This window comes from Plecotus auritus, assembly GCF_963455305.1.
Source record: "Plecotus auritus genome assembly, chromosome: 2".
NCBI lineage: Eukaryota > Metazoa > Chordata > Mammalia > Chiroptera > Vespertilionidae > Plecotus > Plecotus auritus.
This window is the reverse complement of record NC_137771.1, coordinates 219,417,925-219,443,655: the sequence shown is the minus strand read 5'-3', so window position 1 is coordinate 219,443,655 and position 25,731 is coordinate 219,417,925. Positions and strand designations below refer to the sequence as shown.

The 25,731-nt window shown below is 46.1% G+C and overlaps 1 protein-coding gene across 1 annotated transcript in view; it reads left to right on the top strand.

The window, feature by feature from the left end:
- PCNT (pericentrin) overlaps positions 1–25,300 on the top strand; it is a 71,385-nt gene extending 46,085 nt beyond the window's left edge. Inside the window, exons 21-38 of the mRNA XM_080654493.1 lie at positions 1,608–2,333; positions 3,435–3,537; positions 4,819–4,973; positions 5,861–6,055; positions 6,822–6,986; positions 7,528–7,723; positions 9,098–9,320; positions 9,671–9,821; positions 10,760–11,209; positions 14,352–14,560; positions 15,400–15,502; positions 16,954–17,127; positions 18,250–18,360; positions 19,452–19,684; positions 21,349–21,425; positions 22,846–23,011; positions 24,247–24,374; positions 24,809–25,300. Of these exons, the coding sequence (XP_080510619.1) occupies positions 1,608–2,333; positions 3,435–3,537; positions 4,819–4,973; positions 5,861–6,055; positions 6,822–6,986; positions 7,528–7,723; positions 9,098–9,320; positions 9,671–9,821; positions 10,760–11,209; positions 14,352–14,560; positions 15,400–15,502; positions 16,954–17,127; positions 18,250–18,360; positions 19,452–19,684; positions 21,349–21,425; positions 22,846–23,011; positions 24,247–24,374; positions 24,809–24,852 (3,609 nt within the window). The 3' untranslated portion in view covers positions 24,853–25,300. The remainder of the gene's footprint in view (positions 1–1,607; positions 2,334–3,434; positions 3,538–4,818; positions 4,974–5,860; positions 6,056–6,821; positions 6,987–7,527; positions 7,724–9,097; positions 9,321–9,670; positions 9,822–10,759; positions 11,210–14,351; positions 14,561–15,399; positions 15,503–16,953; positions 17,128–18,249; positions 18,361–19,451; positions 19,685–21,348; positions 21,426–22,845; positions 23,012–24,246; positions 24,375–24,808) is intronic.
- The last annotated feature ends 431 nt before the right edge of the window (positions 25,301–25,731 follow it).

Here is a 25,731-nt window from a genome sequence, read left to right as displayed (position 1 = left end):
TTTTTAATATGTTTTTATTTATTTTTAGAGAGGAAGGAAGAGGGATAGAGAGAAACATCAATGAGAGAGCAACATTAGCAATGGGCTGCCTCCTTCATGCCACCTACTGTTGATCGAGCTCGCAACATGGGCATGTGCCCTGACTGGGAATTGAACCGTGACCTGGTTCATAGGTTGAGCATACACCGGCTAGTCTGGATTTGTTTTTTAAATTTCCTTTTCAGATTATTCATTGTTTGTGTAGAGAAATGCAACTGAGTTTTATAATTTTAACAGTTTTTTTATGTGGTATCTTCAGGGTTTTCTACATATAAGACCATATAATCTGTGAACATAGATAGTTTTGCTTCTTTCTTTCCAATATGGATGTCTTTAATTTCTTTTTCTTGCCTAATTGTTCTGGCTAGGACTTCCAGTACTATGTTGAAGAGAAGTGGTGAAAGTGAATGTCCTTTCCTTGTTCTTAGTTGCAAAGCTTTCAGTCTATCATCATTGAATGTGATTTTCACTGTCTCTCATGTATGATTTATTATTATGTTAAGGTTGTTTCTTTCTATTCCTAGTCATCTTGAATGATTTTATCAAGAAAGGGTGTTAAAATTATGTCAAATTCTTTTTGTGCATCAATTGTGTGATTTTTTTCATTCATTTTGTTAATGTGGTATATTACATTGATTTTCCTATGTTGAACTGCCCTTGCATTCCGGTAATGAATACCACTTGCTTATGGTATATAATCCTTTAAAATGCAGTTGAATTCAATTTTCTAGTATTTTGTTGAGCATTTTTGCATAAATGTTCATAAGGAACATTGGTTTATAGCTTTCATTTCTTGTACTGTTTGGCGTTCATAGCAAGATAATGCTTCATAGAATGAATTAAGAGGCATTCCCTCTGCTTCTGTCCTATGAAAGACACCGTAGAGAATTGGTATAGTTTCTTCCTTAAATGTTTGGTAGAATTACCAGTGAAGCCCTCTGAGCCTGGTGCTCCTTCTTCAGTTTATTGGAAATGTTTGAGAAAGATTAATATCAGTTCTTTAAATGTTTGATAGAATTCACCAGTGAAGCCGTCAGATCCACAGCTTGTTTCATTGGAAGATTTTGAATACTGGTTGTCTCCTTTGTATTGAGATGTTAACATGAGATTTAGTGGTAAACTGATTCACTCGTGCATTCTCTCTTTGTCACCTGAGAGATGTGTGACTGATCATACAAGGAGAAGCATGAAAGGCTTGTTGGGTTGAGAAGTGAATTGTGAGACAGGAGATGTTTAAGAACTGAGGTTTGACTATATTGCATCAGATAAGATTCTGCCAGTGCAGTTGATGTCCAGGTGGGGAGACAGACTCTTGTACTTTCTCTGTGCCATCTTTCCAGAATCCTCTCCAACAGTTGCCTTTTAGGCACAGAGCTTTTAAGCCTTGATTCTGTCTTTTAAAAAATTTTGAAATCTTAACAGTCTAGAGGGACCAAAGGGTTCATCATGGAATCTCATACTTAATTTCTCAGTCTCTGAAATTGGCTCATAAAACTGGCTCAGACAGACAAATGTTGCAGCATGTAATGCAGTTATTTTACTGTATGCATGTTCTATCTCACCTGTAGGATAAAGAAAAACTTCGGGAGTGTTTTAAGCTGCAGAAAGTTGATCTCATAACTCAGGTGAAACAACTTCAAGAAAAACTGAACCGTCTGCTATATTCTATGAACTTCCAGAACATCGAGACAGAGGATTTCAACTCTCAACAGCCATTGGCATTTTCTCATGTTTTAGAAAATAGTTTGAATGGTAGTTCCAGTAATGGTGAAGAAACTGACAGATTGCCTCCTGTTGATGAATTTAATATCAATAAAATTACACAGGATGTAATTGACAGTATTGGAAATCAGGATTCATTGAAAAGAAATGAAATGCCAAATGTTCCAATGGAAGACAAGGTAGATTTGCAGGATGGGTCGCTTTGTTTACAGGTGAGCTTGCCGAGTAGCTCCCGTGACTTAACCTACACTGAGGAGGCTGAGCCCTTGAAGAATGCACTTAGTGCGATGGACCTGTCCTCCTGGAGCTCCCCCGAGGTTGTCAGGAAGGACTCAATGCTCGAGCCACCACCCAGCCTGCCCCTGACACCCTGCTTGGACGTCTTGAGCCAGCACAGCCTGGATATCTCCCTGAGGGATAGGACGAGTGCCTCAATGCTCCAGGCTGACCAGTCGGGGCTGCTTCGTTCCCTTGGTGGGTCAGCAGCAGAAAAGGCTCCTTGTTGGGAAGAGTCTTCATTGGCCACAGACGGGGCTCCCTCCGCTGATCCTCATGTGCATCGTATGGTTGTGGTAGGTTGGCTTCCCTGTCCTGCTTCAGTGTCTGTGTGGTGCCCAGGGCCCCAGTGTGTTCCCATGGGACTGTGTCTACATGGCCCGCGGTGTCACAGCGGCAGCCATTGTTGGTTCACCTCCTGCAGGCCTGTGGGCCGGGTGTGGATGAGCTCCTCACAGTCCCCTGGTCAGCTATGTGTAGGGACGGTCAGTTTTCTGCAGGACTAACCCTAATACACTGTAATGTGAACATTTAGACACTTAAGTGATTTTTGGAAGTATGTGAGATGCATCGTTAGGACTAAGTTTTTTTTTTTGGGGGGGGGGAGTGGGGGCTAAGTTTCTTAACTAATACTGATTTTGAGAAGTACAGTCATAAACTCATCTTTGTGTGCAGTTTGCATATGGGTTTTTATTTAGAATGTTTTTTAGATTTATTTTTAGTTGTATTGCATACTTAACAGGTTGCACATGTAATGCTAATTAATTTCAGGAACACTTCAGTTTATTATTTTTGTTAGATTATATCTTACATAACATAGTTTTGGTATTTTGTTTATCTTGAGTTAGATAAAATAAAATTAGGATATATGTTTTATTTGTAGTATCTATATTGTACCATTTCATGCAAAAGTACTTTAATTTGAAATATTTGCTAATGACTTGTTTAAAATATTCCTAGAGCAACTGTGGGTGAATTTGATTACATTATTAGAAGCATGTAACCTCAAATGTGTCCATAAGGTTTGAACACTTTTATTTGGGTTCTTTTTTAAAAAATATATATATTTCTTTACTGATTTCAGAGAGAAAGGAAGAGGTAGAGAGAGATCGAAACATCAATGATGAGAGAGAATCATTGATCAGCTGCCTCCTGCCCGCCTCCCACTGGGGATCGAGCTCGCAACCCAGGCATGTGACTTTGGCCAGAATCGAACCTGGGACCCTTCAGTCCGCAGGCAGACGCTCTATCCACTGAGCCAAACTGGCCAGGGCTTATTTGGATTCTTTGTGGGAAGATGATAAATTCAGGTCTTAGAATGTTTTTGTCAGGCAAGTTCAATTCCATGATATAATAAATTATTTTATAATCATTTAAAATTCTACCTATTTGAACAGGAGAAAGATGTTGAGGATTTTATTATAACGTCCCTTGATTCTCAAGAAAAGTCAAGATCATCTCCTCTTGGGTTAGAAGGAAAAAGCAATGGAAGTGAAAACAGTGAGTTCTTCATCTTTTTTAAAAACTATTTTTACAGTTTCAGAGTCCAAAAAGCACTGAGAATTCCTGCATATCCTTCACAGATTCCCCAGTGCTAACATTTACCTGGTTTGCTGTGTGTAGTGCCTATCTTTCTCTTATTTCCATTTCTCTCTGTCTTTTGTGTTTGAACATTGCTCAGCCTGTTTGAGTACTTGGACGACTCAGCAGACTGGCCTGCACAGCTCTCAGGAAGCTCAGTTCCAAAGGGCCTTGCCAGTAGCCCCCGAAGTTCTCCTTGCCCCATGTGGGTGCTGTGGGGAGGAGCAGACAGAAGGTCTGAAGCTGCTTTTCCATCAGTTGCCGCTCCATTTTCCAGAGCTCATGCTTCCAGCCTCCTGAACTGGAATGGGTCTGGGGCCTATGAGCTTCTGAAAGATTTTGAATTCTGATTTGAGGACCCCTTCCCATTAGATCAGGGATGGGAACATCCGGCCCGTGGGCCGTATAAGGCATGTGAAATCACTTGGTCTTGCCCTGCCAAGGCATTAGGGGTGAGTTAATTAAATGTTTGACCAAATATAGCAAGCCAATTTTTAAGTTGTTAATTTCATATGGCCCGTGAATGATGTTATAAATATCCAAGTGGCCTTTGGCAGAAAAAAAGGTTCCCCACCCCTGCATTAGACAGAGGTTCCGGGAGCCTCTAATTCTAGACCTGGTTCAGGGTTCCCCAGCCCTGGTGGCTGATTTTAGGTCTTTTCCTAACCAGATGTCTGCTGCTTGTCCACCTGCTCCCAACCTGTCCTTGCTGTTGGCATCTTCTACCTCCTGTCCTTTCTCTTTAGCCTCAATGTCTGGGTTCTCACCTGTCTTTACCCTGTCCTTGGGTCTGTGTGTGTCTTTTGGCTGTGGCACTTGCTTTGCAGAGTCCTGTGGGTTCTATCTCTTGGGATAAGGAAACACACATCAACATCTGTGTAAAAGTGACTGAAATATCTGAAGATTTATGTTCAAATCATGAACATTAATATTTTAAACATGCAAAAGACACTTTTTCTTAATGTATATAGATCTCGTCTGATGTTTTTATTAAAATATTTTTACCATCTTTGTGGTTCATTGATGTTTTTTTCAGGGAGAAGATTGCAGCTATAGGCATCTGGGTGTTTCCAGGCCCAGTCTCACATAGCACAGGCCAGTGGGGCGGTCTGACCCCCCTCAGCACTCTGCAGAGCATCCCCAGGAATGCCCCTGAGAGAGCTGCAGTTTTAGACCCTGATTTGGTGGTGTTTTATTTAGGTGATGGCTTCGGGTGTGGAGAGAGACTAAACCAAGGTCCAGGAGGACTTGAAGCTCCCACTGTTAGTCCTGCAATGCCGTCCCCCACCTTAGGAAGCTTCCGACAGCCACTGGAAGCCATGAAGGAGAAGGAAGTCCACCCGAAACAAGTTAAGGTAATGGGTGGTGGGAGCAGGGCGAGGTGCGCTGATGGCTCCATCTCTGGCCCACTCTGTAATTGTGCCATTGGCTTCCAAGTGTTGCATGAGGATCATACTCTGCTCAGAGAGCTCAGCTTCAGCTCTGTCCTACCTTTATGCTTCATGTGAGGAGTGTACTGATCCTAACACCAGCTTCTCCATGAGGACAGCTCTGGGAAGCCGCCTTCCTCCTCGCTCAGCCTCTTTAGGCAGGACATAGATGGCCAGCATGCGTGTCCCAGTTCCCATTGCTCTCTAGTAAATGGCCCTCTCCTGTTCTCACAGACCCTGTGGGCAGGGACTCAGGGCCGATCTGTTGGGACTGTTTCTTTGCACCCTGTGTCGGGGACACCCCCATGATTTAGCCATTCCATCTGCAGGCACCTTGTCCCCTGAGGTATCACCCATCAGCTGGGACTTGTGTACACACCTTCCATGGGGCTTCCTCATAGTATGGCAGCTGTGGCCCCAGGAGAGCCAGGAAAGTACATGGAGTCTTCAGAGTCTTCATGACCTCTCCACGGGAGTTGGCCCGAGGCCCTGCCCTGAACTGCTCTCAGGCTTAGGGGAGGGACAATGTTCACTGTGCAGGAACAGATGGGATGGCTCCATCATGGGGGTCATCCTTGGAGGGGCTTATATAGAAATTCACTCTTTCAAAACCAGTTTCCTGCTGTTTCAGACTGTTATGGGGGAGGAAAGTTTGAAAACCTCACAAGACAGTAGGTTCTGCTCTTTGATAAAGGCCATGCGAGTGCTGTGCAGGGGGCCCCAGCGAGCATTCATGGCGAGGGCAGGACAGTGAATGGATGAGTGCTTTCAAGCTGCTTTTCCTTCTTTTTCAAACGTTTGTGCTCTTGTAGGCTTTGTTGCAGATGGTGTATGACGAGAGCCACCACATCCTGGCCCTGTCCGAATACCATGGATACCCCAGCGCACTGAGCAAGGGCGAGCCAAGCACACCCATCACGCACTTCCTGAGGGGTGGCCAGGAACTGTTGGAGGCAGTGCCAGCTCTGAGGGGGCACCTGACCCCAGCACCCCAACAGGCAGAGAAGGTATTATCTCACGTTTTAGAAAACAGTTTGAGTGGTAGTTTCAGTAACGGTGAGGAAGCTAACAACTTGCCTCCTCTTGATGTCAGTAAAATTTGGAAATGTTTTACCAAATAAGCAGGAATAGGAAATAAGTGGTGGTCAGTGGTGGCAAGAAGACTGTGATATTGACTAGCAGCCCTCTCATATTCATGGGCACCAGCCACATGTGAGGGGGCCGGGCCGGGCCTTAGCCCACAGGGTCTCAGTGTCCACTCCGCAGCCAAGGAGCCATGGAGGCCAGGAGAGGGGGCAGTGCAGAGGTGAGGGCCAAATGTGAACTATGTCCAAGGGAAGCCAACTTGCCATGGGCTTTGAGGGAATAGTGGGCAGGACACTAGGCTGAACCTGTAGGGGAGGTGGTCTAGAGGAGGTAGCCCGAGGGTGGCCGCCTGTGCATGTTCACACCCTGTGTATGCATATACACGATCCCATGCCTCTACCCTGTGCAGTCATGTGCTCTGGCATGCACTTACCAACGTCACTTCTGGCCTTGGGCCTACTGCAGACGCAGGCCTTGTGTTGGAAAAAGGTTTGCTTGCTGACTTTGCTTGACCTTGTTTCCACCATCATCTTCAGTGGTTTCTTCTATGCTTGGATGGCTGTATTGGCCTTTCATGCCCTGGGCAGTCCAGGGGGTGCTCATGTGTCTCTTCTCCTGTTGGAGTGGCTCCTGTTCTAACCTTAGATGCATCTGCTGCGAACACTGAGCTTCTTGTTCCAATTTTAGGAGCTTTCTGACACTTGCCTTGACTGGAGAGGAGAATTCCTGCAGGTAGTCCAGGAGGCCTTTGAAAGGGAGAGGGAGATGCTGACGGTGGAGCTGCAGCCTCAACTCGGTGGCTCTGACTCCAGGGCTCTAGTGGAGAGACTGCAGAAGGTGGCCCAGGAGCAGGTAAGCTTGGGCCTGGGTTACCTTAGAGCTTACCCCTGTTTCAGCTGAGCTGGGAACATGCCCATGACTGAGAGGAAACCCTGCTACAAACCAAGTATAATATTGCGTGTTTCTGCGTGAATTCTATCACACGGAAGGAAAGTTATATGCCTCTACCCACCTTTATACCTCACTCTCTTCTAGAGATAACTGGCCTTTCCTTGAAAGGAAAAGCATTTTCAGACTGCCCAGCCCCAGGTTATGAGCTTGAGTCCAGAGTCAGGGTGTGAGGTTGGTCAGAGCAGCCCCCAGGCACAGACCAGGCCCGAGAATGAGACAAAGGTGCAGGGGGTGATGTTCACTCATGACCTTGGCATGCTTACCCCCCAGCCAGGGATAGAATCAGTAGTGGAGGCTTGTATGTGCAGAGGGTGTACTGCTTCTGCCTGGAGCCACCAACACTTGGGACATGCTCCCTTCTCATCCTGTTTCCCCATGTGGGCGGGCTCCTCGTCCCTGCAGAGCCTTCCTAACTGCTGTCCCTTTTTTACCCCATCTCCAGGGGGACCTGCAGGAGAAGTCCTTGGAGCACCTACGTCAGTCCGACAGGAGCAGCTTGCTGTCCGAGATCCAGGCTCTGCGAGCCCAGCTGCGGCTGACGCACTTGCAGAACCAGGAAAAGCTGCAGCAGTTGTGCGCAGCGCTGACCAGTGCGGAGGCCCGTGGGAGCCGGCAAGAACACCAGCTGCGCAGGCAGGGTGGGTGCACCCCTGAGAAACGTGCCCACCTGAGGTTCACCTGGTGGGTAAGGTGGCACACAGGTTAGCAAAGCTCCTCTGGACTGCCCAGAGCTGGATCTGGTGGCAGCAGTGACATCCTGGTTTCTTCAGGTACCTGAGTGCAGGGAATGTCAGCCTCGTCATCAGAATACTGTGGCTGGAACATTTCTCGGTTCATAGAACTCTGAGTAAAAATGACTCTGAGACCAGTCAGCACAGAGGCTTTGCCAAGAGTCCTGGCAGGTGGTGAGGGGCCTGGTGTCTGAGTAGATGTGCTGGGTGCCAGCAGGACCTAGTCTGGGAGAGTCCCTGGAGCTTGCACTGGGCTTAAGTAACTGTTATAGTTTGTGCATTTAATTAGATTCCTTGGGTTTCTTTTATAGAGATGCTCATGTCACTGTGAATAAAAAAAATTTTTTTATTTTTTCTTTCCCATCTACCCACTTCTCTCGCTGACCACTGGTCAGGCCCTGAAGCACGTGGTGAATGGAGTGTCTGGCCCTGCTCCTGGCTGCAGGGGAAGCACTGCATGTCTTACCCTTAAATAGGATAATAACTGTGGTCCTCACAGATGCCCTGTGTTAGCTCTGGCAAGTCCCTTCTCTCCTTAGTTTTGGAAGCTGAATGATGGCCAACTAAGTCTGTCTAGTGGGAGCAGTCTTTCGTTTTGGCTGTGACCCCTTGTCATGGTGCATTATCCTTTGTACATTTCTGGGCTGGGTTTGTTCTTATTTGGCATCTGCATTCATGAGGGATACTAGTCTGTAGTGTTCTTCTGGTTTTGGCATTGGAGTAGCGCCAGCCTCGTGGAGGACTGACATCTGTCTACTCCTCTTCTGTTTTCTAGAGGACTTTTTATAGAACTAGTTTATTTCTTAACTTTTGGGAGAATTCTCCAGTGAAGCCATCTGAGCTGGAGTTGTCTCTGTTGGGAGGTTTAGCATAGGAGTGACAGATGGGATGGCATTTTAGACCACAGGGATGGTCACACCTGGCCTTCCTGCCCCCAGCAGGGAGGGCTCTGAGCAGCCTCCCACATGCAGGTCCATCTCGGCTTAGCTCCAAACTCAGCCTCCAGGGAGACCCCAGATCTGAACTGCTGCATGGGTGAGAGGGGGTGTGGCCCACCCTGGGGAACCATGTTGTGTTGAGGCCTGGTGCTGTGCGTGTTGGAGGAACCAGCAACAGGCAGAAGGAATGTGCCCCTGGCACCATCAGAAGCAATGCCTTTTAGGTTACAGAAACTTTATTCTCCCTGTCTCCTTAACTGACTTGTCTGTAAGTAAATCATCTGTACAACTCTCTTTGGACTCATGAATAATGCTATTTTATGTTTTCTAATCTTTTTCTTAGTTGAGTTATTGGCATATAAGGTTGAGCAGGAAAAATGTATAGCGAGTGATCTACAGAAAACCCTTAATGAAGAGCAACAGAAAGCAAATAACGCCCGAAAGCTGCTGGTGGTGGAGCAGAACGCAGTCAAAGCTTTGAAATCAGAGCTTTGTGAGTGTAAACAGGACAATGAGAGGCTGCTGAAGTCCCTCAATGATGTGCAGAGAGAGGTTCTCCAGCTGAGGTATGTATGGCACTGCTTTCGTGATACACTGCCCGCTAGCCCCCAGACTGTCATCAGACCTTTGGTAGAATAAATGGAAGTTACATAGTTCTCACCACATCACTCTTGGCAGTGAAGTAATGGAGCCTCGGTGCCATGACTTGTGCTGCATGCTCAGTAGGTATTAGACAAAAGTGCCCTGCTCCTGTGTGTTTAGAGTGAGAAGGCGGGACTGAGCATGTGTGCAGATAATGAGGAAGCAACAGGGCCTACCTGCCTCGTCCTGGGAGCTCCCGGCCCCTGAGGGGTAGGACTGTGTCCCTTCAGAGCATTGTGCAATGTGGAGTGTGACTGCCTCTCTCCCCACACAGGTCTGTACTAGACAGCAAAGAGAACGACCTGAAGGCCGCACTTCAGGAGCTGGAGAGTGAGCGCAATAAGGAGCGCGCCCTGCAGAGCCGGCTGGAACAGGAGCAGCTGGAGCACCTGCAGAGGGAGGGCCAGGACTCCAAGGCCCTGGAGGTAAGGGGACCAAGGATGGCCTAGTCACCACACTGGCCAGGGATGGGAGGCCGTTCTCTTTGATGCTGCCTCTGATTTCTTTTTGTGGATGGTGAGCCCAGGTGACAGGGTTTTGGGGCAGTGAGGTAGGGCTGCATCTTCAGGTAAAACACGCAGCAGCTTTGCAGTGACCGAGTGTGTGATGACCATATGATGCCAGTCCTATAACGCTCATGGTCCCCACCATCTCTGCGAGCTTGCTTCTGCAGAGTGGACTCCGCCTCCTTCCACACAAGGCGCAGCCTCAGAAGCCTGTGTCAACCAGATAAACTGCATGACCCAGCTCCTGTGCAAGATGTAGCATGTGTGTGAGTCGGTGTTTTGTTTGGCAGCTTGATGACCATGTGTCCAGCAGATGTTCCATAGTCCTGGGCAAGCTGACCATCAATTCCCCAGTTAGGGCAAAGCTGTGTTTCAACAACACAGACCGTGGGTTCAGCTCAAACTGCGTGTGTGTGGTTTGTCTTCTTAGTGTCCTGAATGTTGTGGTTCTAAGGAAGGGAGAATGAACCCAAGATGTGTATGTGTGTTTACTCAAAAAGGTAACAAAAATTATTATACAGTTGACCCTTGAAAAACACAGGTTTGAACTGTGTGCATCCATTTATATGTGGATTCTTTCAGTTGACCACTGTTCTAAGGGTCAACTTCGTAGTTGGGAATTGGCATATGCAGAGGGCCAACTGTTGTTACATGCAGATTTCTGTCTTTGAGAGAGATCTGCGCTCCTAATACCCACGTGGTTAAAGGGTCAGCCATACATACTTTTTTTAGCCACAGGATAAATTTCAAAAGGCGTAATTGCTGGTCGAAGGATAGAAACAGAAACTTGGGTGGAAAGACTGTTTAGATACTTTCCTCCAGTTTTAATTTTTCCATCTTATATTTCCCTGATCCAGGAGTTAAGACTATCTTTGGAGAAGCAATACGCTCAGAATAATCGACTGTGTGTAGCATTAAAACACGAGCAGACAGCAAAGGACAACCTTCAGAAGGAGCTGCAAATTGAGTCCTCGCGCTGCGAGGCGCTTCTGGCGCAGGAGCGGAGCCGGCTCTCCAAGCTACACCGGAACCTGGAGGCTGCACAGGGCCGTTCGCAGGAGCTGTCTGAGGCCTTGCAGCACGAGCGAGTCCTGACAGAGCAGCTGAGCCGGCGGGCACAGGAGGCCTGCGCTCACCATGAGACACAGGCACACCGTGCTCTGCTGCGGAAGCTGAAGGAGGAGACGACCCGCGTGGCAGAGCTGCAGACAGCACTGGAGAAAGTGCAGCAGCACGCCATGTGCGCCCAGCAGCAGCTGGAGGCTGAGGTGCAGAGGCGCTGTGCAGAGCTCGAGAAAGAGAAGGAGGTGAGTGCCAGGCTGAGGTCCACGGTGCAGGCCCTGCGGACCTCCAAACCAGAGCTGAGCTGTGATTGGGACAGGGAGAGGGAGAAGCCCACACAGCTGCAGGCAGAGTTAGAGCAGTTACACACGAGGCTGGCAGAGCAAGAAGGACTCAAGGACATGAGCAGAAGAGTGGAGACAAGGCAGAGCCGGGCAGACACGGACAAGTGGAAGAAGTGGCAGAGAGACAAGGAGAAACTGGTGAGAGCCGCCCTTGGCCAACGATAGCACTTAGCAGCTAAGTTAGTAGGGTTAGGATGACCCACAGGACTGGGGCTTGTTTTGGTCCCTTCTGTTCGGCTGGCCTGTACAGTCCTATGCTGGAAGCAGTAACTACTACAACTCTGTGGCAAGGCTGGAAGTCAGAAAGTGCACAGCCTTTTACTTTGTTCTTTTTTCACGGTTTAGATGTTGGGGATCCTGGCAGTTCTACACGCATTCAAGGACTGGGCTTTTTCATTTCTGTAAGAAAGACTATTGGGATCCCAATAGGCATTGCACCAACTCTATAGATCGCTTTGAGAAGTATTGTCACCTTAACCATGTTCAGGTCTTCGCACCCGTGAAATTAGAAGGTCTCTCAATGTATTTAGGTCTTTTATTTCTTTCAACAATGTTTTCTAACTTTCACATGATAAGCTTTGCACTTCTTTTGTTAAATTTATTCCTAAATATGTTGTTATTTTTGTAGCTGCTGTAATGGAATTATAATTTCAGTTTTACTTCCGACTGTCCACTGGTGTACAGCCGTCCAGTTGATTTTTGTATGTTGATCTTGTGTCCCTCAACCTAGCTGCACTTGTTCATTAGTTCCAATGTTTCTTAATGGATTCTTTGGGATTTTCCATGTACCCGATCATGTCCTCTTAACATAAGCATAGTTTTATTGCCTCCTTTTCTATCTGGTGTCTTTATTTCTTCTTGCTGCCTGACTGCCCTGACCAGAGCTTATGGTGCAGTGTTGATGGAGGTGGTGAGGGGACATCATGCCTTGTTCCTGGTTGTAGGGCAAGCAGTCAGTCTTTTTTTTTTTTTTTTTTTATGGTTTATTTTTAAAACATATTTTATTGACTTTTTACAGAGAGGAAGGGAGAGGGATAGAGAGTTAGAAATATCGATGAGAGAGAAACATCGATCAGCTGCCTCCTGCACACTCCCTACTGGGTATGTGCCTGCAACCAAGGTACATGCCCTTGACCGGAATCGAGCCTGGGACCCTTCAGTCCGCAGGCCGATGCTCTTGCCCCTGAGCCAAACCAGTTAGGGCAGCAGTCAGTCTTTCACTTTTAAGTATGATGGGATTTTTGAGATGCCCTTTATCTGAGGAAATGCTCTTCTATTCCTAGTTGTTTTAATTTTCATTATTATTTTTTGAAAACACATTTTTATTGATTTCAGAGAGGAAGGGAGAGGGAGAGAGAGATAGAAACATCAATGATGAGAGAGAGTCATTGATAGGCTGCCTTCTGCACACCCCACACTGGGGATTGAGCCCATAACCCACCCAGCCATGTGCCCTGACCAGGAACCGAACCATGACCTTCTGGTTCATAGGTCAACGCTCAGCCACTGAGTCGCACCAGCCGGGCAGTCTTTATGATTTTTATTCATAAAGATTATTGGATTTGTTTTTCATGGTGTCTTTTAAGAGCTATGGCTTTTGCACTTTATTCTATTGATGTGGTGTATTGCATTGCTTTTCATATGTCAAGCCATCCATGCATTCCTTGGGATGAATCCCACTTAATTTGGTGTGTAATTCTTATTATATGATGGCAGATTCAGTTTGCTAGTATTTTGATAAGGATTTTGCCTCTCTCCATACAGGACATTTGTCTACAGCTTTATTTGTGGTATCTTTGGTTTTGATATCACGGTGATTTGAAGTGTTACCTCTTTTATTTTTCGGATGGGCCTTAATTTTAGATACATTTTATGTCAACCAAAAGCCTTTGTTTCTCATGTATTGACATTTACTTTGGCCTTTTAAGAAATAATTTCTAAAAACATGGAGAAAAAAATGTTCACCATTTCTGTTTTTGCAAATTATAAAAAGTTTTTTTAAATGCACAATGAAAACTAATGGCCTGGTCTTTATAGTAGTTAGCTTGCCATGAAGTAGTTAAGGAATGAATGTGTTTCTAAGAACAAAATTCTAGGTTCTAAATGCTACAAGGATTAACCATATTCCAAAATACTATAAAATTATTTTTGTAAATTAATCTTACGGAAGTGATTAATATTTTTAACAGCTTTACTGAGCTACAAGTCACATACCATTGAGGAACTTTTACAGTAGTTGTAGTGTTTTATCACCAGACATCTTGAAAAGTGGAGTAGTTTGGAGGTGTGACAGAGAGTGGGCAGAGTGTGGCCAGGAGGCGCCCCCACTTATTTTGTGGAGGCAAGTGGAATTAAGCTCTTGTCTGTGCATTTCAGTTACACAGCCTCTCTTCCCCATGAGGAGGCCCTTCCACCCTGCGCTCTCCTTGCCACACTGCCTTTGCCCTCTCTGGTCACTCCCAGTGGAGACGCAGGTCCTGTGTGCTTGGCAGTGAGTGCATCCTTGCTGACTGACTTTTCTCAGCACCTCCTTGGTGGAGAGCTTTGTATCAGGGTTTTTTTTTTCCACTTAGTGAGACCCCAGGGCACCCCCAGGTTCATGGTGTGCGTGCTCTTGTGCATCTTCTGTGTCTGTGCATGTTGTGTGTTCATGTGTACACGTACATATTTGTTGATAGTGGGGAACTAGAACTCAGGCCTGTGAGGCTTTGTACTTTATTGCTGCTGGAATGGAATTATAATTTTAGTTTTTGTGTCAGCGTCCTGGCCCCTCTCCTTTGTATCTTGTGCTTACCTTGGGCCTGTAAAGCCTGGCCATTCTCAGAAATAAGCACAAAACCTCAGCCCTGAGACTCTGCAGTGGGACTGTGTTGTCTGAGGCAGGAGCTGTCCTGACCCCATGTCAGATGTGGAGTTCCCAGTGTGGATGTCCCATTGGGGGTGGTGTGCAGGGCAGAGCAGCCCAGCCCCTGGGTTCGACACTGGGCGGAGCTAGGTTTCTGGACTCTGTGTAAAGGTCTTTTCTGCTCTGCATTGACAACAGAGAGAGTTAGAATTGCAGCGCCAGCGCCACGAGCATAAGATCAAGCAGCTTCAGAGAAAGATGAGGGAGCTGGAGGCCAGGGAGGCAGCACATCTGTCCCCGGAGTCGGAGCATCTCCAAGAGCAGCAGCAGGGTCTGGATTCGATTCGGCAGCAGCTGCTTTGTGCGGCAGGGATGCTGTCCAGCTTCATCAACCAGACCATAAACAGGTCAGTCACGGAGAGCCAGCAAGTTCTATGTGACCTTGTGCCTTTCACTGTGAACAGTTCTGAGCTTTAGGTGTGCCTGCAATTTTAGGTCTATGTTCTAATGAAACTGACTCTTATTTCTCATCCCATATGCTTGAATGAGTTACGGACAGCACTCTACTGCATTCTAATATGACAGAAAATCCAGGTTTCTTTTAGATTGGCTCGCCCCACACCCCTTTATAATTATTCACCATCCAGAGGGTCCAGGCCCAATGACAGCTCCCACCTGAGCCCACTGAACTGGGCAGAGCCAGGATCTGCTGTGTCTGCCTTACCTGAGGCTCTGGGGCTGCCATTCACGCTACCAAAATTTGTTTCATGGTTGACGAGCCAAGACTGAGGTGTTTTGTTTGAACGGAACAATTAATGTTGACATTTGCCCTTCTCTGTATGCACAGAAACCAAGCAAACACAGTTCTCCTGTCTATAGTTGGGTTTAATTTATAGAGCACCAAAGATTTGTTTAGGACACTATTCTAGTAACGGACCAGATCCCGGCAGAAAGCAGCAATAGGTGCAGAAGTGCTGAGGGAGCCCCAGTGGTCAGTGGCCGGAGGTTTTTGAGCTTTACAGACTGTCCACTTCAGGATTACACTGCCTCATGGCTGCCACCATCACTAGAGGGGCTCCCAGCAGCCACCTTTGTGGACAGAACATGGCTTGATGAAATGCTTGGCAAGCATGCTACCGGTGGTCTATGTGAGCTTGCTCACAAGCTCATCTTTAGCACAATGCCCTGTATGGCGTTGGTTGACGGTTGGAATCCATATGAACCTTTTAAATGTTTATTTTTATAGGACAGTTAATGATTGGACATCATCAAATGAGAAAGCAGTGACATCTTTATTGCGGACATTAGAGGACCTCAAGTCCCAGCTGAGCACGTCTGGCTCTCCCCAGGTGAGAACCCAGCTCCTCCAGGTAAGAAACAGCTTCCACGGCCTGCCTCCTCTGACCACCTGGGGCCTGGTTTCTTTTTTATTGTGACTGGCTGTTCCTCCCTCATTGCCTCCTTGTTTTTCAAGTTTGCAGTCTGGGTGAGTGAGCATGTGCCTCCTCCTGTGTCTGGGCGGGGCCAGGTGCTCACTTGCGCTTTCTCTGGTGCCTCCCAGCCTGGTGGTCTGTCGTGCTCCAGCCCAACCTGCTCCTTGAGCATTTGTGTTGAGAGCCAGAGCAATTTGGGTCTCTAAGACTGCCTGGGGGAGCACTGCACTCCCCATCAGCTGCATCTGAAGGCATTTCAAGTTGCTGATACGAATTTCTGATCAATGTTCTCTGATAATTATGAAATCTTGATATTTACCTGAGAGCAGCATGCATGTGGACCCGCTCACTCTTGGACCTGTTCACTCTCTGACCCACTCGCCCTCTAAACCATCTTCCCTCTGACCTGCTCATTGAGCGTGGTCAGTGGATGGATGCAGTGTGTTCTTGCCCTCTTGTCTGTCAGGCACCATGCCTTGTGGGCCCGCCGCAGGCTTAAGGTTCCTCTGATTATGAGAATAAGATAATGAGCCTGTTTTAAGGGACTTACTCATTGGGCTTCAGGGATGAGCACATGATGTTCCCTGGTCACCTTGGGTGCTGCCTGTTTGTGGTGTTATTAGCGGTCAAAGAACATTGTATCTGTGACAGGCCTGTTCTGTTCATATAGCTCCATTTGGTGCCAAGTCTGTTTCATAGAGGATTGGAAAGAAAGGTGATTTGAAAACTTTTATTATTTCCTGACCCTCAAATGGACAACTCTTTTCAGCTCCACAAGCTTCCCACAGAACCTCAAAAACGTTTAAAATAGCCCTAACTGGTTTGGCTCAGTGGATATAGCATCGGCCTGCGGACTGAAGGGTCCCAGGTTCGATTCTGGTACCTTGGTTGCAGGCACATCCCCAGTAGGAGGTGTGCAGGAGGCAGCTGATTGATGTTTCTCTCTCATCAATGTTTCTAACTCTCTATCCCTCTCCCTTCCTCTCTGTAAAAAATCAATAAAATATATTTTAAAAAAACACGTTTAAAATAATATCTAATAGTATCCAACAATAAAAAGCACAAATAGCCGTGGCCAGTTTGACTCAGTTGTTAGAGCTTTCGCCTTCAGACCAAAGGGTCTCGAGTTTGATTTACGGTCAAGGGCACGTACCTTGGTTGCAGGTTCCTCAGCCCCAGTAGGGGCACTTTCGGGAGGCAATCAATCAATGTGTCTCTCTCATGTAGATGTTTCTTCCCCCCCTTCTACTCTTTCTAGAAGTCAATGGAGAAAATATCCTCTGATGAGAATTTTAAAAAAACACACAAATAGTATGCATGCCTTTTAACAAATCATGTACATTTATTTTTACTTTCTTCTTCTCAAGAAAAAAATGACAGCAGAGGTCCAGGTCCAGCTGGTGGATGTCTTGCTGAAAGAAAATGATTCTCTTACTAACGCTCTCAGCACTGTGACCCAGGAGAAGGCAGAGCTGTGCAGAGCAGTGTCCCGGCTGGAGAAGACTCTCAAGCATCACCTGCTGAAGGGCTGTGCGCTCAGTGTATGTCACTCACACTCCTGCAGGGGTTAGGGGGTGAAGGGAACTGGGCTTCCTTATGGCTGGCTGGCGGGTGCAGTGTCATTTTTTTATAGTTAGCTGCTCTGGGCTCCTTCCTTCTTAACGACCAGAGTATCTTAACATTTTAACGGATTATCTGCCTTGTTCACAGGGCAGACACATGCACACACACTGTCATACGTGGCGAATGGTGGAGTATTCTCCTTCATGTCCAAGATGACATGTGTTCCTAGAGCATCTTTTCTAGGAACGACCCAGCTGTGCTTTAGAACCAGGAAAACCACTGGTCTTTCCTGCCTCGTAGGGTATGTGGGACCCCACCCAGGCTTTCCACTCACAGGCCTGTCCTCCTCTTAGCCCTGCCCTGCAGTGGTGAGGTGGCATGACCAGGCTGCCTTTGATTCCTCTTCCAAATTGCTGGGCGGAAGCCGCTGACCATATGGCCCTGGGAATACTTTTAAGTTTTCTTTTGCCTCGATGTCTGTTGTGGGTGGCCCCTTTTTTCCCCTCACTGTGGACTCCTTCTTCTTCTGTTAGCATATTCCCTGTTGGAGCTCTGGGGGTGCCCATCCCTTGGTGTAAATAGCTTCTGTGTGGGGTGCTTGCAGAGGTTTCCAGGCCTGTAATTTGATGCTACTATAGCAGAACTCTAAGTTGTATCTTCCTTCCATTAGCATTTCGAGGACCAGAGGGTTTTCAATATGCTTAAAGCTTCGAATTTGCGATTATTTTACAAATGTTTGATTTTTTGTTTTTAATGCAATCATACTTCAGTAAATGGCATATAATAATCATCCCGTAAGTGTTAATTATCTGGCTAATAATGTCACATAATAACTTGCGCACCGCTGAAAAGATACTGAAGGGAGATAGTGGTGTGGCTTGTGTCCTAGCATTGGGAACACCTGTACCCAGCCTCCCAGGGGCCCAGCTCTCCTCTGCCCAAGGCAGGCCTCACCCTCAGAGGTCCTGGGGGACAGCTGAGGAAGGAATGAAGTGTTTGGGTGTGACCTTCTTCCTGGAGTTGGGGTAGGGAGGGGTCAATCTTCTCATGATGTTTTTATGAGAACAACTCTGTAGATGCACTTTCTGTGGTTGTTGCAGAGGTCAGACAGGAGGAGGGACAGGACCGTCCTGCAGAGCTCACAAGGACTTGCAGACCCAGGACTGTCCGCTCCAGCTTCCAGGGAGGAAGCAAACACCCGCAATGTCAAGGTAAGACCACGCCTATAGCAGCATGGGGGCATCGAGGGGCGGGGGTGCTGCTCTTGGTTTGTTTTTAAGACTTTATATCTTTAGAGCAGTTTAGCTTCACAGCAAAGTTGAGGGGAAGGGGCAGAGAGTTCTCCTATACCCCCTGCCCCACACACTCAGTCTTTCCCACTGTCAGTGTCCCCACCAGATGGCACATCTGTTAAAATCCGTGAAACTGCATTGATAAGGTCATCATCACCCACAGCCCACAGTTTACATTAGGCTCAGTCCTGGTGGTGTGCATTCTCTGGGTCTGGACAAATGTGTAATGACATGTGTTCACCGTTACAGTGTTATACAGATTAATTTCACTGCTTTAAACACCCTCTGTATTCTGCCTCTTCATCCTCCACCCTTTCATGGGATACTTTTAACTAGTAAAAACAGTTCACGGTTTGGAGGTCCTCTGCCTGGGCATCATTGCCAGCAAGTGTGTGTGTTTACAGTAAGAAGACCACATGGTGGTTCGAGTGGCCAAGTCATGACAAATAAAGGAAGCTAAAGACAATGAACTTTCATTTGAAATTTGGCCTACTTTTGTGTAGACGTCACGTTTCTGTGCTCATGAGTAGGGGCAAAACGTGTGATGCTTTGAGTCATTAGGTAAAGTCTCTGCAACCTGAAAAAATTCACTTGTCATCATTTTTGACAATGTAGAACAAGCAATGGGCCCTCTCCTGAAGGAAAAATTAGGATATGGGCACCAACACTTTGAGGGGTTTCTCCCACCTGCAACGTCCATGAACCCATGATGAAACGCCCCTTCCGGCCCCAGTTTGGACCTGACTTAGTGGTCAGATTCATGGCGCCTTCCAGGGGGCTGCTTTGATGCTGTGGAAAGGACTTGTGGCCTACGTTTTGTCTAATAAACAAAATTGAACTTCAAACAGCAAGTTGTTTCCGATTATAGATGTGCATGGCTGACTTGTGTAATGATTTGCTGAAGGAAAAGTTGTCTGGTTCTTTCTAAAGCACAACAGTGCAAACATGTTTTATAGATTTGTCAGCAAGACAGCTGTTTTGTGATTAAATTTTCCTTTTTTTTTTTTTAGATGGAAAAATTGTACCTGCATTATTTGAGAGCAGAGAGCTTTAGAAAAGCTCTGATTTATCAAAAGAAGTATCTTTTACTTTTGATCGGTGGATTCCAGGACTCTGAACAAGAGACGCTCTCCATGATCGCTCATTTAGGAGTGTTTCCTTCCAAAGCAGATAGGAAAATCACCACATCCCGGCCTTTCACCAGGTTCCGAACAGCTGTCAGGGTGGTGATTGCAATTTCAAGGTAATTGGAGGCATGTGCCACTGCTGTCTTCACAAGTGGGAGGCACGTTTCAGTGGTTTTAGTCTCTGACACTCTACAATTATATTCTCTTTTAAGATGAATTCTCTTAAAGAAAATACAGATGACACTTGTCTTCAGGAAATCATCATGTGCAAAACTTACTTTCTAAAAAGAAAAGATTTAAGGGTGCCTTTTTATAATAAAACAATGCCTTGCCCCTTAATGGGTCTCTTGCCAGGATTGCTTCTGATGACCAGCATGTCTGATTAAGTTTAAAACTGCATTTCACTTCTTCACATTTGTTTTCTATATTTTAGTCAAATTTAATGTGTTACATAATAGAGGCCAGGAGCATAAGAATACATCTGTGATCCACCCAGGGAGGTGGCCATTTATGGCACAGGCACTCTTCAGTCTTTGCCTGTGGATTGGAGAGGGGAGGAAGAGCCTACTGCAGGGTGCAAGGGGCCCTCCATCTTCACCCTCCACTGTGTGTCTGCTTAGCCCAGCCCTGCCCAACCCCCAGCCAGAGGTATTGCTCACTCTCCCCAGCACTGTGTGCACAGGTGTCATTGTTAGAGTAGGGATGTGACTCCCTAGTGTGATTGGGGATTTTGATCATTTCAAAATTAATAGTGATGAGATCCATTTTATTTTATAATTTTTAATTTTGCTGAATTTCTAAAAATGGTTATCCCACTAAGAACTGTGCAGCTCTGTGACTCCTGCCGAGGTGCCCTCTCCAGTTCATGCTGGTCTTTGTCTGTAGGACAGGCTGTTGGTTCCCTTGGCTTTCTCCAGACTGTGCTACAGAATGGCTGGCGGTCCCACACTTTCTCCAGACTGTGCTACAGAATGGCTGGAGGTCCCACACAGGGGGCAGGGAGGCTTCCTCCGGCCTCAGGGCACTTAGTCCCCTCACCTCTGAGTTCTGACCACAGCCATGCCAGATAGTGGGTTAGACACTGGATGGAGGCAGGTAAACAGATCCAAACCCCGCCTCCAGCCTTCCTGTCCAGGAGGGAGGATCATCTAAGGGCAACAGCTTTTTTTTTTAATCCTCACCCGAGGATATTCTTATTGATTTTAGAGAGAAGAGAAGGGAGAGAGAGAGGGAAACCTCAATGTGAGAGAGAACATCGATCAGTTGCCTTCCGTATGTGCCATAACTGGGGATCCAACCTGCAACCTAGGTGTGTGCCTTGACAGGGAGTCCAATCTGCATCCTTTCAGTATAGAGGACATTGCGCCAACCACTGATGTACACTGGCCAGGGTGAGCAGCAGCATTTTTAATGCCCAAATCACTGTCCTCTAGTCACCACAACACCCCACCCACTGGCTTGTGGCCTTGGTAGTGGAAGGAGCAGGGTGTTGCAGATTGATTTTGAACTGGAGTCTGGGAGACCCCAAGCTGGATGCTTGGGAGTGGGCAGGGCTGGGGCAAGGCAGGGTCTCAACTGGGGCTGGGTGGGACTGGGAGTGGGCGGGGAGGGAGCCCTGTGCACAGGATTGGAGGTAGCTACCCTGTCGATGTGCAGTATCTGCTGCCTTGGGGAAATTGGCCGCCAAAACTCTTTCAGCTGTTGGTCACATCTGGATTTTCATTGCTTTTGTTACTGCTGTTGTGCTCTAGTTTTCAATGTTTCATATCTTTTTTTGTAGATTACGCTTTTTGGTTAAGAAATGGCAAGAAGTAGATCGGAAAGGAGCTTTGGTGCAAAGCAGAGCGCCTCACCCAGGTGAGCCTGCAGGGACTCCTTAACCTCACCTTTGCAAACTTGTCTTCCACTTGCTGTAATATTTCATTAATATCTGGTCATTTTCAGGGCTTGATGGGGATGTAATGAAGCACAGTAATAAATGGGTAAATTCAGTCAGTGCAGTTGGCAGAGGCAAAATGATTTTTGAAGGAAAGTAGTGTTTATGTTCATATAGTTAATGTTAATGAGTAAAAGTGGTTCAGAGGAGCATAATGATTGAGAAATAATAGAAGTGATAGATATGTTGACTAATAATTTATCTTTTTAAACATGTTTTTATTGATTTGAAGAAGGGAGAGGGATAGAGAGAGAGAAACATAGATGAGAAGAATCATTGATCAGCTGCCTTTTGACTCCTTTCTGGGATGGAGCCCACAACCTGGACATTTGTCCTGATCAGGAATTAAACTGGTGACCTCTTGGTTCATGGGTTGACACTCAATCACTGAGCCACCCCAGCTGGACCTAATAACTTATCTATATATATAAAAGCCTAATATGCAAATTGTCCCCACGGGAGTTCAACCAGGAGACCAGGAATTCAATCACTCACTATGACATGCGCGGACCACCAGGGGGCGGCGTGGAATGAAGGGAGGCCCCGGCCGGCAGCTGGAAGGCCCCAATCAGCCCTAATCGCCAGCCAAGCTTAGGGACCCTACCCATGCATGAATTTCATGCACTGGGCCTCTATAGTTTTTAATGAAAAGGTCACTTTTCTTCTCTAAAATGGAGTTCTTCAGACTGCTGCATCTTTGCTCTGAGAGCACCATGCTTACTTTGTCAGTTAGGTCTTGTGTTTAAGGTTCTCTGCTGTTGCCTCTAGTCGGAAGGATGCACACTGGCCACCAATTGCAGGCCTTTGACAGGTCACTGCCCTGGGGAAACATTGGCGGACAACCTCCTCCCCCTCAGCACAGGGATGTGGCCGCTTGGAGGGGTGGCGGAAATTGGTGCCAGTCAGCTTTGATTTTCACCTGTCAGTTGTTAACTTCTTGAAATCAAAGCCTGGTCAGCCTTCAGAAAAGTTTGCCCCTCTCCAAGGCTGGTATTCTCCAGGGTTTCTGCCCCTGCCTCCTGAGCCCACTCCTCACTTGAGTGGAGGAGAGCTCCCACCCCAAGCTCCCCATTGCCCAGCAGTCTCCATCAGGCACTGAGCGCCTCTCCAGGGTGCTGCTCATACGGATGCCAGGGGTCAGGCTATAAGGTGGTCGACACTTAGGTTCCTTCCAGAGCTTTTTAAAATGTGATTTTTATAACTTGGGTACTCTAAAAATGTTTTGAAATTGTCATGCAAACTCTTAAAGCTTATATATTTTAAATTTTGGTAGATGGGCCTTCTTACTAAAATGCATTTGTCATTTTTCATAATCCCTTTGTTGAATAATTCTGGGGGAAGGATTCCTGGTGTCACGGCAACAGCTGACTCCACCAGAAACCAGTGAATCCCTACCCGAAACCAGCGAATCCCCACCTGAAACCAGCGAATCCCCACCAACCCGGGACGTGTCTTTCAGCCACACCAGGGACCCTGTGCCAAAAGCCTCCCCACGCAGGAGAGAAAGGTGAGATGTGGTGCTTTCAGACGGTTTTTTCATTGTAAGGGTTAGGCAAGACCTAACCATCAGTAGAGACCCAATGTGCAGAGACAAGTGGCCATGCATGGCAGGGTCTTTGGGGCAGATTTGTATGGGTACCCAGGGGTGGGGTGGGGTGTGTGTGTGTGTGTGTGTCTGTGTGTGTGTGTGTGTAGAGGTGTGTGTGTGTGTGTAGAGGTGTGTGTGTGTGTAGAGGTGTGTGTGTGTGTGTGTGTGTGTGTGTGTGTGTGTGTGTGTGTAAGGGGGTTTATATGTACCTGGGAAACCCCCCTACACAGAGACACACATGCAAGGCCTTGGTTGGCTTAACTCAATCTTTTTTCTGTAGAATTTGGGTTTATTGTACCCATAATGTATTTTTATACTTATTACTCAGGTGACAATTGAGATGTTACAGTGACAATGTTGAAGATCAGTTATTTGGGAAAAAACCTTTTCAGTTTTATAGAATGTAATTTAGTTTAAAATTAAAGTGAAAGGTTTCGCTGACAGGAGAAACAATACACAAAACCATAAGGCACCACTGTGCATCTAATTCTGATCACCTCTGCTAACCATGACCCACCAGTGTATGTGGTTCCTCAAAGAAACGTATTTTGAAAGTTTGCCTTTAGCTGGGCCCCAGAGCAAGACTGGGAGCACACCACTGTGAGTCCCTGAGGACCTGGGAGCCCTGTTTTTTTCCCAGGGAGGGCATTTTGCCCAGTGCCCGGGTTGGTAATATTTACTGAGAGAATAAATGGTGGCCAGGGCTTCTTCTGTATGGATGACAAGGATAAGACATGTGCCTCCCCTGAAGAGTGTATGCTAGGAGTGACACAATGGAGCTCCCTGGTCCCAGTGGGAGACTAGGAAGAAGGGCAGCTGACATACCCATACTGACACAAAGATGGGTCTGAGGGATGCGGCTCCATATCTATGAAGATTTAGTGAATAAAATAATGTGCAGTAGTTTTTCCTCATTGTAGCTCTGAGACATTATATAGAAGTTGGTTTTTAAAGCACTATGTATCACTTTTTAGGAATCCTTTTTTCTTTTGTGGTAAAGAAAAGATACAAAGGAAACAGCCATCTAGTTTACCTTATTTCCCACAACGTGTCCAGTCAGAGGACCCAGCACCACTTCTTATCTATGTGCTTACTGCATTCACCATCCTATTGTGTTCAACTCTTGTTTTGTTTGTTTCTGGGTTTGTCTGAAGGTCTAATCCATCTCCAAATTCAAGGTCAGAAAGATCCCTGACTGCTTCTCAAGATCCGGAACATTCTTTGACAGAATATATTCATCATTTAGAAATGATCCAGCAAAGACTAGTGGGGCTATCACCAGGTAAAAGTCCTTCTCTGATTATTTTTTATAATGTAAATGTACCCTAGGAATGTAAAATAATGTGGGAAAGATTATTAGCATTCAGCATATTAGTAATTGTTGGTTTCAGTCCTAATAATAAGCTGTCATAGTATCAGAAGAATGACTGTAAGTGAACAGTGTACTTAATCAAGAAGTGTCCAGATAAGTTTGACTTAATCACTGCTAGCTGGGCCTTGTGATCCTCCCTCTTACACTTCTAGAAAACGCATAGATTGTTTCACTGGATATACTTTTTCCTAGTGTTTTTTAATCATTGTAATTTAAACTACTATATATTTGAATTATTCATGTTTTTACCAAAAATAAGATTAATTCAGTGTGTTTCAGAATTGTTCTCAAAAGACATGTGAAGCCTTCTAACAAATTGCTACATCATTTTTATTTTTATTTAGATTCCTCCTCAAAGAAATCCTGCCGTCAGAAGAATAAACAATGAATAAAGTCCTTGTGGCTCTTACCAGTGGCAGTTCTGCTTGAGGAAAAGAATCGTTTTTTCCTTTTTCTAAGGAAAGCTTGTGGTGTGGCATACTGAGCAGTGCCAGTCTCCTCACGTGCCTGAGATGCCAGCCTCAGAGTGCCATTAAGTGTTCTCACTTTTGTGCATTGCTATAAAGCCAAATAGAATATTTTTTATGTAATTTCAGTATCTTTTAGCTCCTTACCTTCATGAGGTAATGTGTGTGCTCATGAGCGACGGCACCTGCCCGTTTCTTTGCATGTTGGCAGAGCCACCCTGCCTGCCTCCAAAAAGGGTAAGCAGAGAATGGCTCCCTGGTGTTTTATTTTCTTAAAGTGTACAGATAGAAACTTGGTTTAAAAATAAAAATACAAAAGAAAAACAAAAAGAGAATATAATTAAAACACTATTTTATTTGCGAATAGCCCTTGTGTTGTTTTTTGGTTTTACCCAGTTTGCTTTTATTACTGGGGGGGAAAAAACAAAAAACATAGACTTAGAATTTATGTTAAATTGCTTTAAGTCTGAAATTTTCAATGGAACTCAAAGTACTCTTCACCTAGTAAGACACCTGCCTGTTGCTTCGTCTTACTTGGTTTCTCATTTACTTCTGTACCAGGCAGTCACTCTGTACTACTTCTCATGACTATGATCTTTTTACCTTTTACTGATGCTCACTTGTACCGCGTGAAATCTAGCCAATTATTTTTTACTCAGAAATCTACACAGGTATATTTACAAGCATCTCAGTGAGTTTTTTGTACCTTTGAACATGACATTTATTCTGCTGGGCTTAGATTTTAATACAAAACCTTTTTCTAGCCCTAGCCGGTTTGGCTCAGTGGATAGGGCATCAGC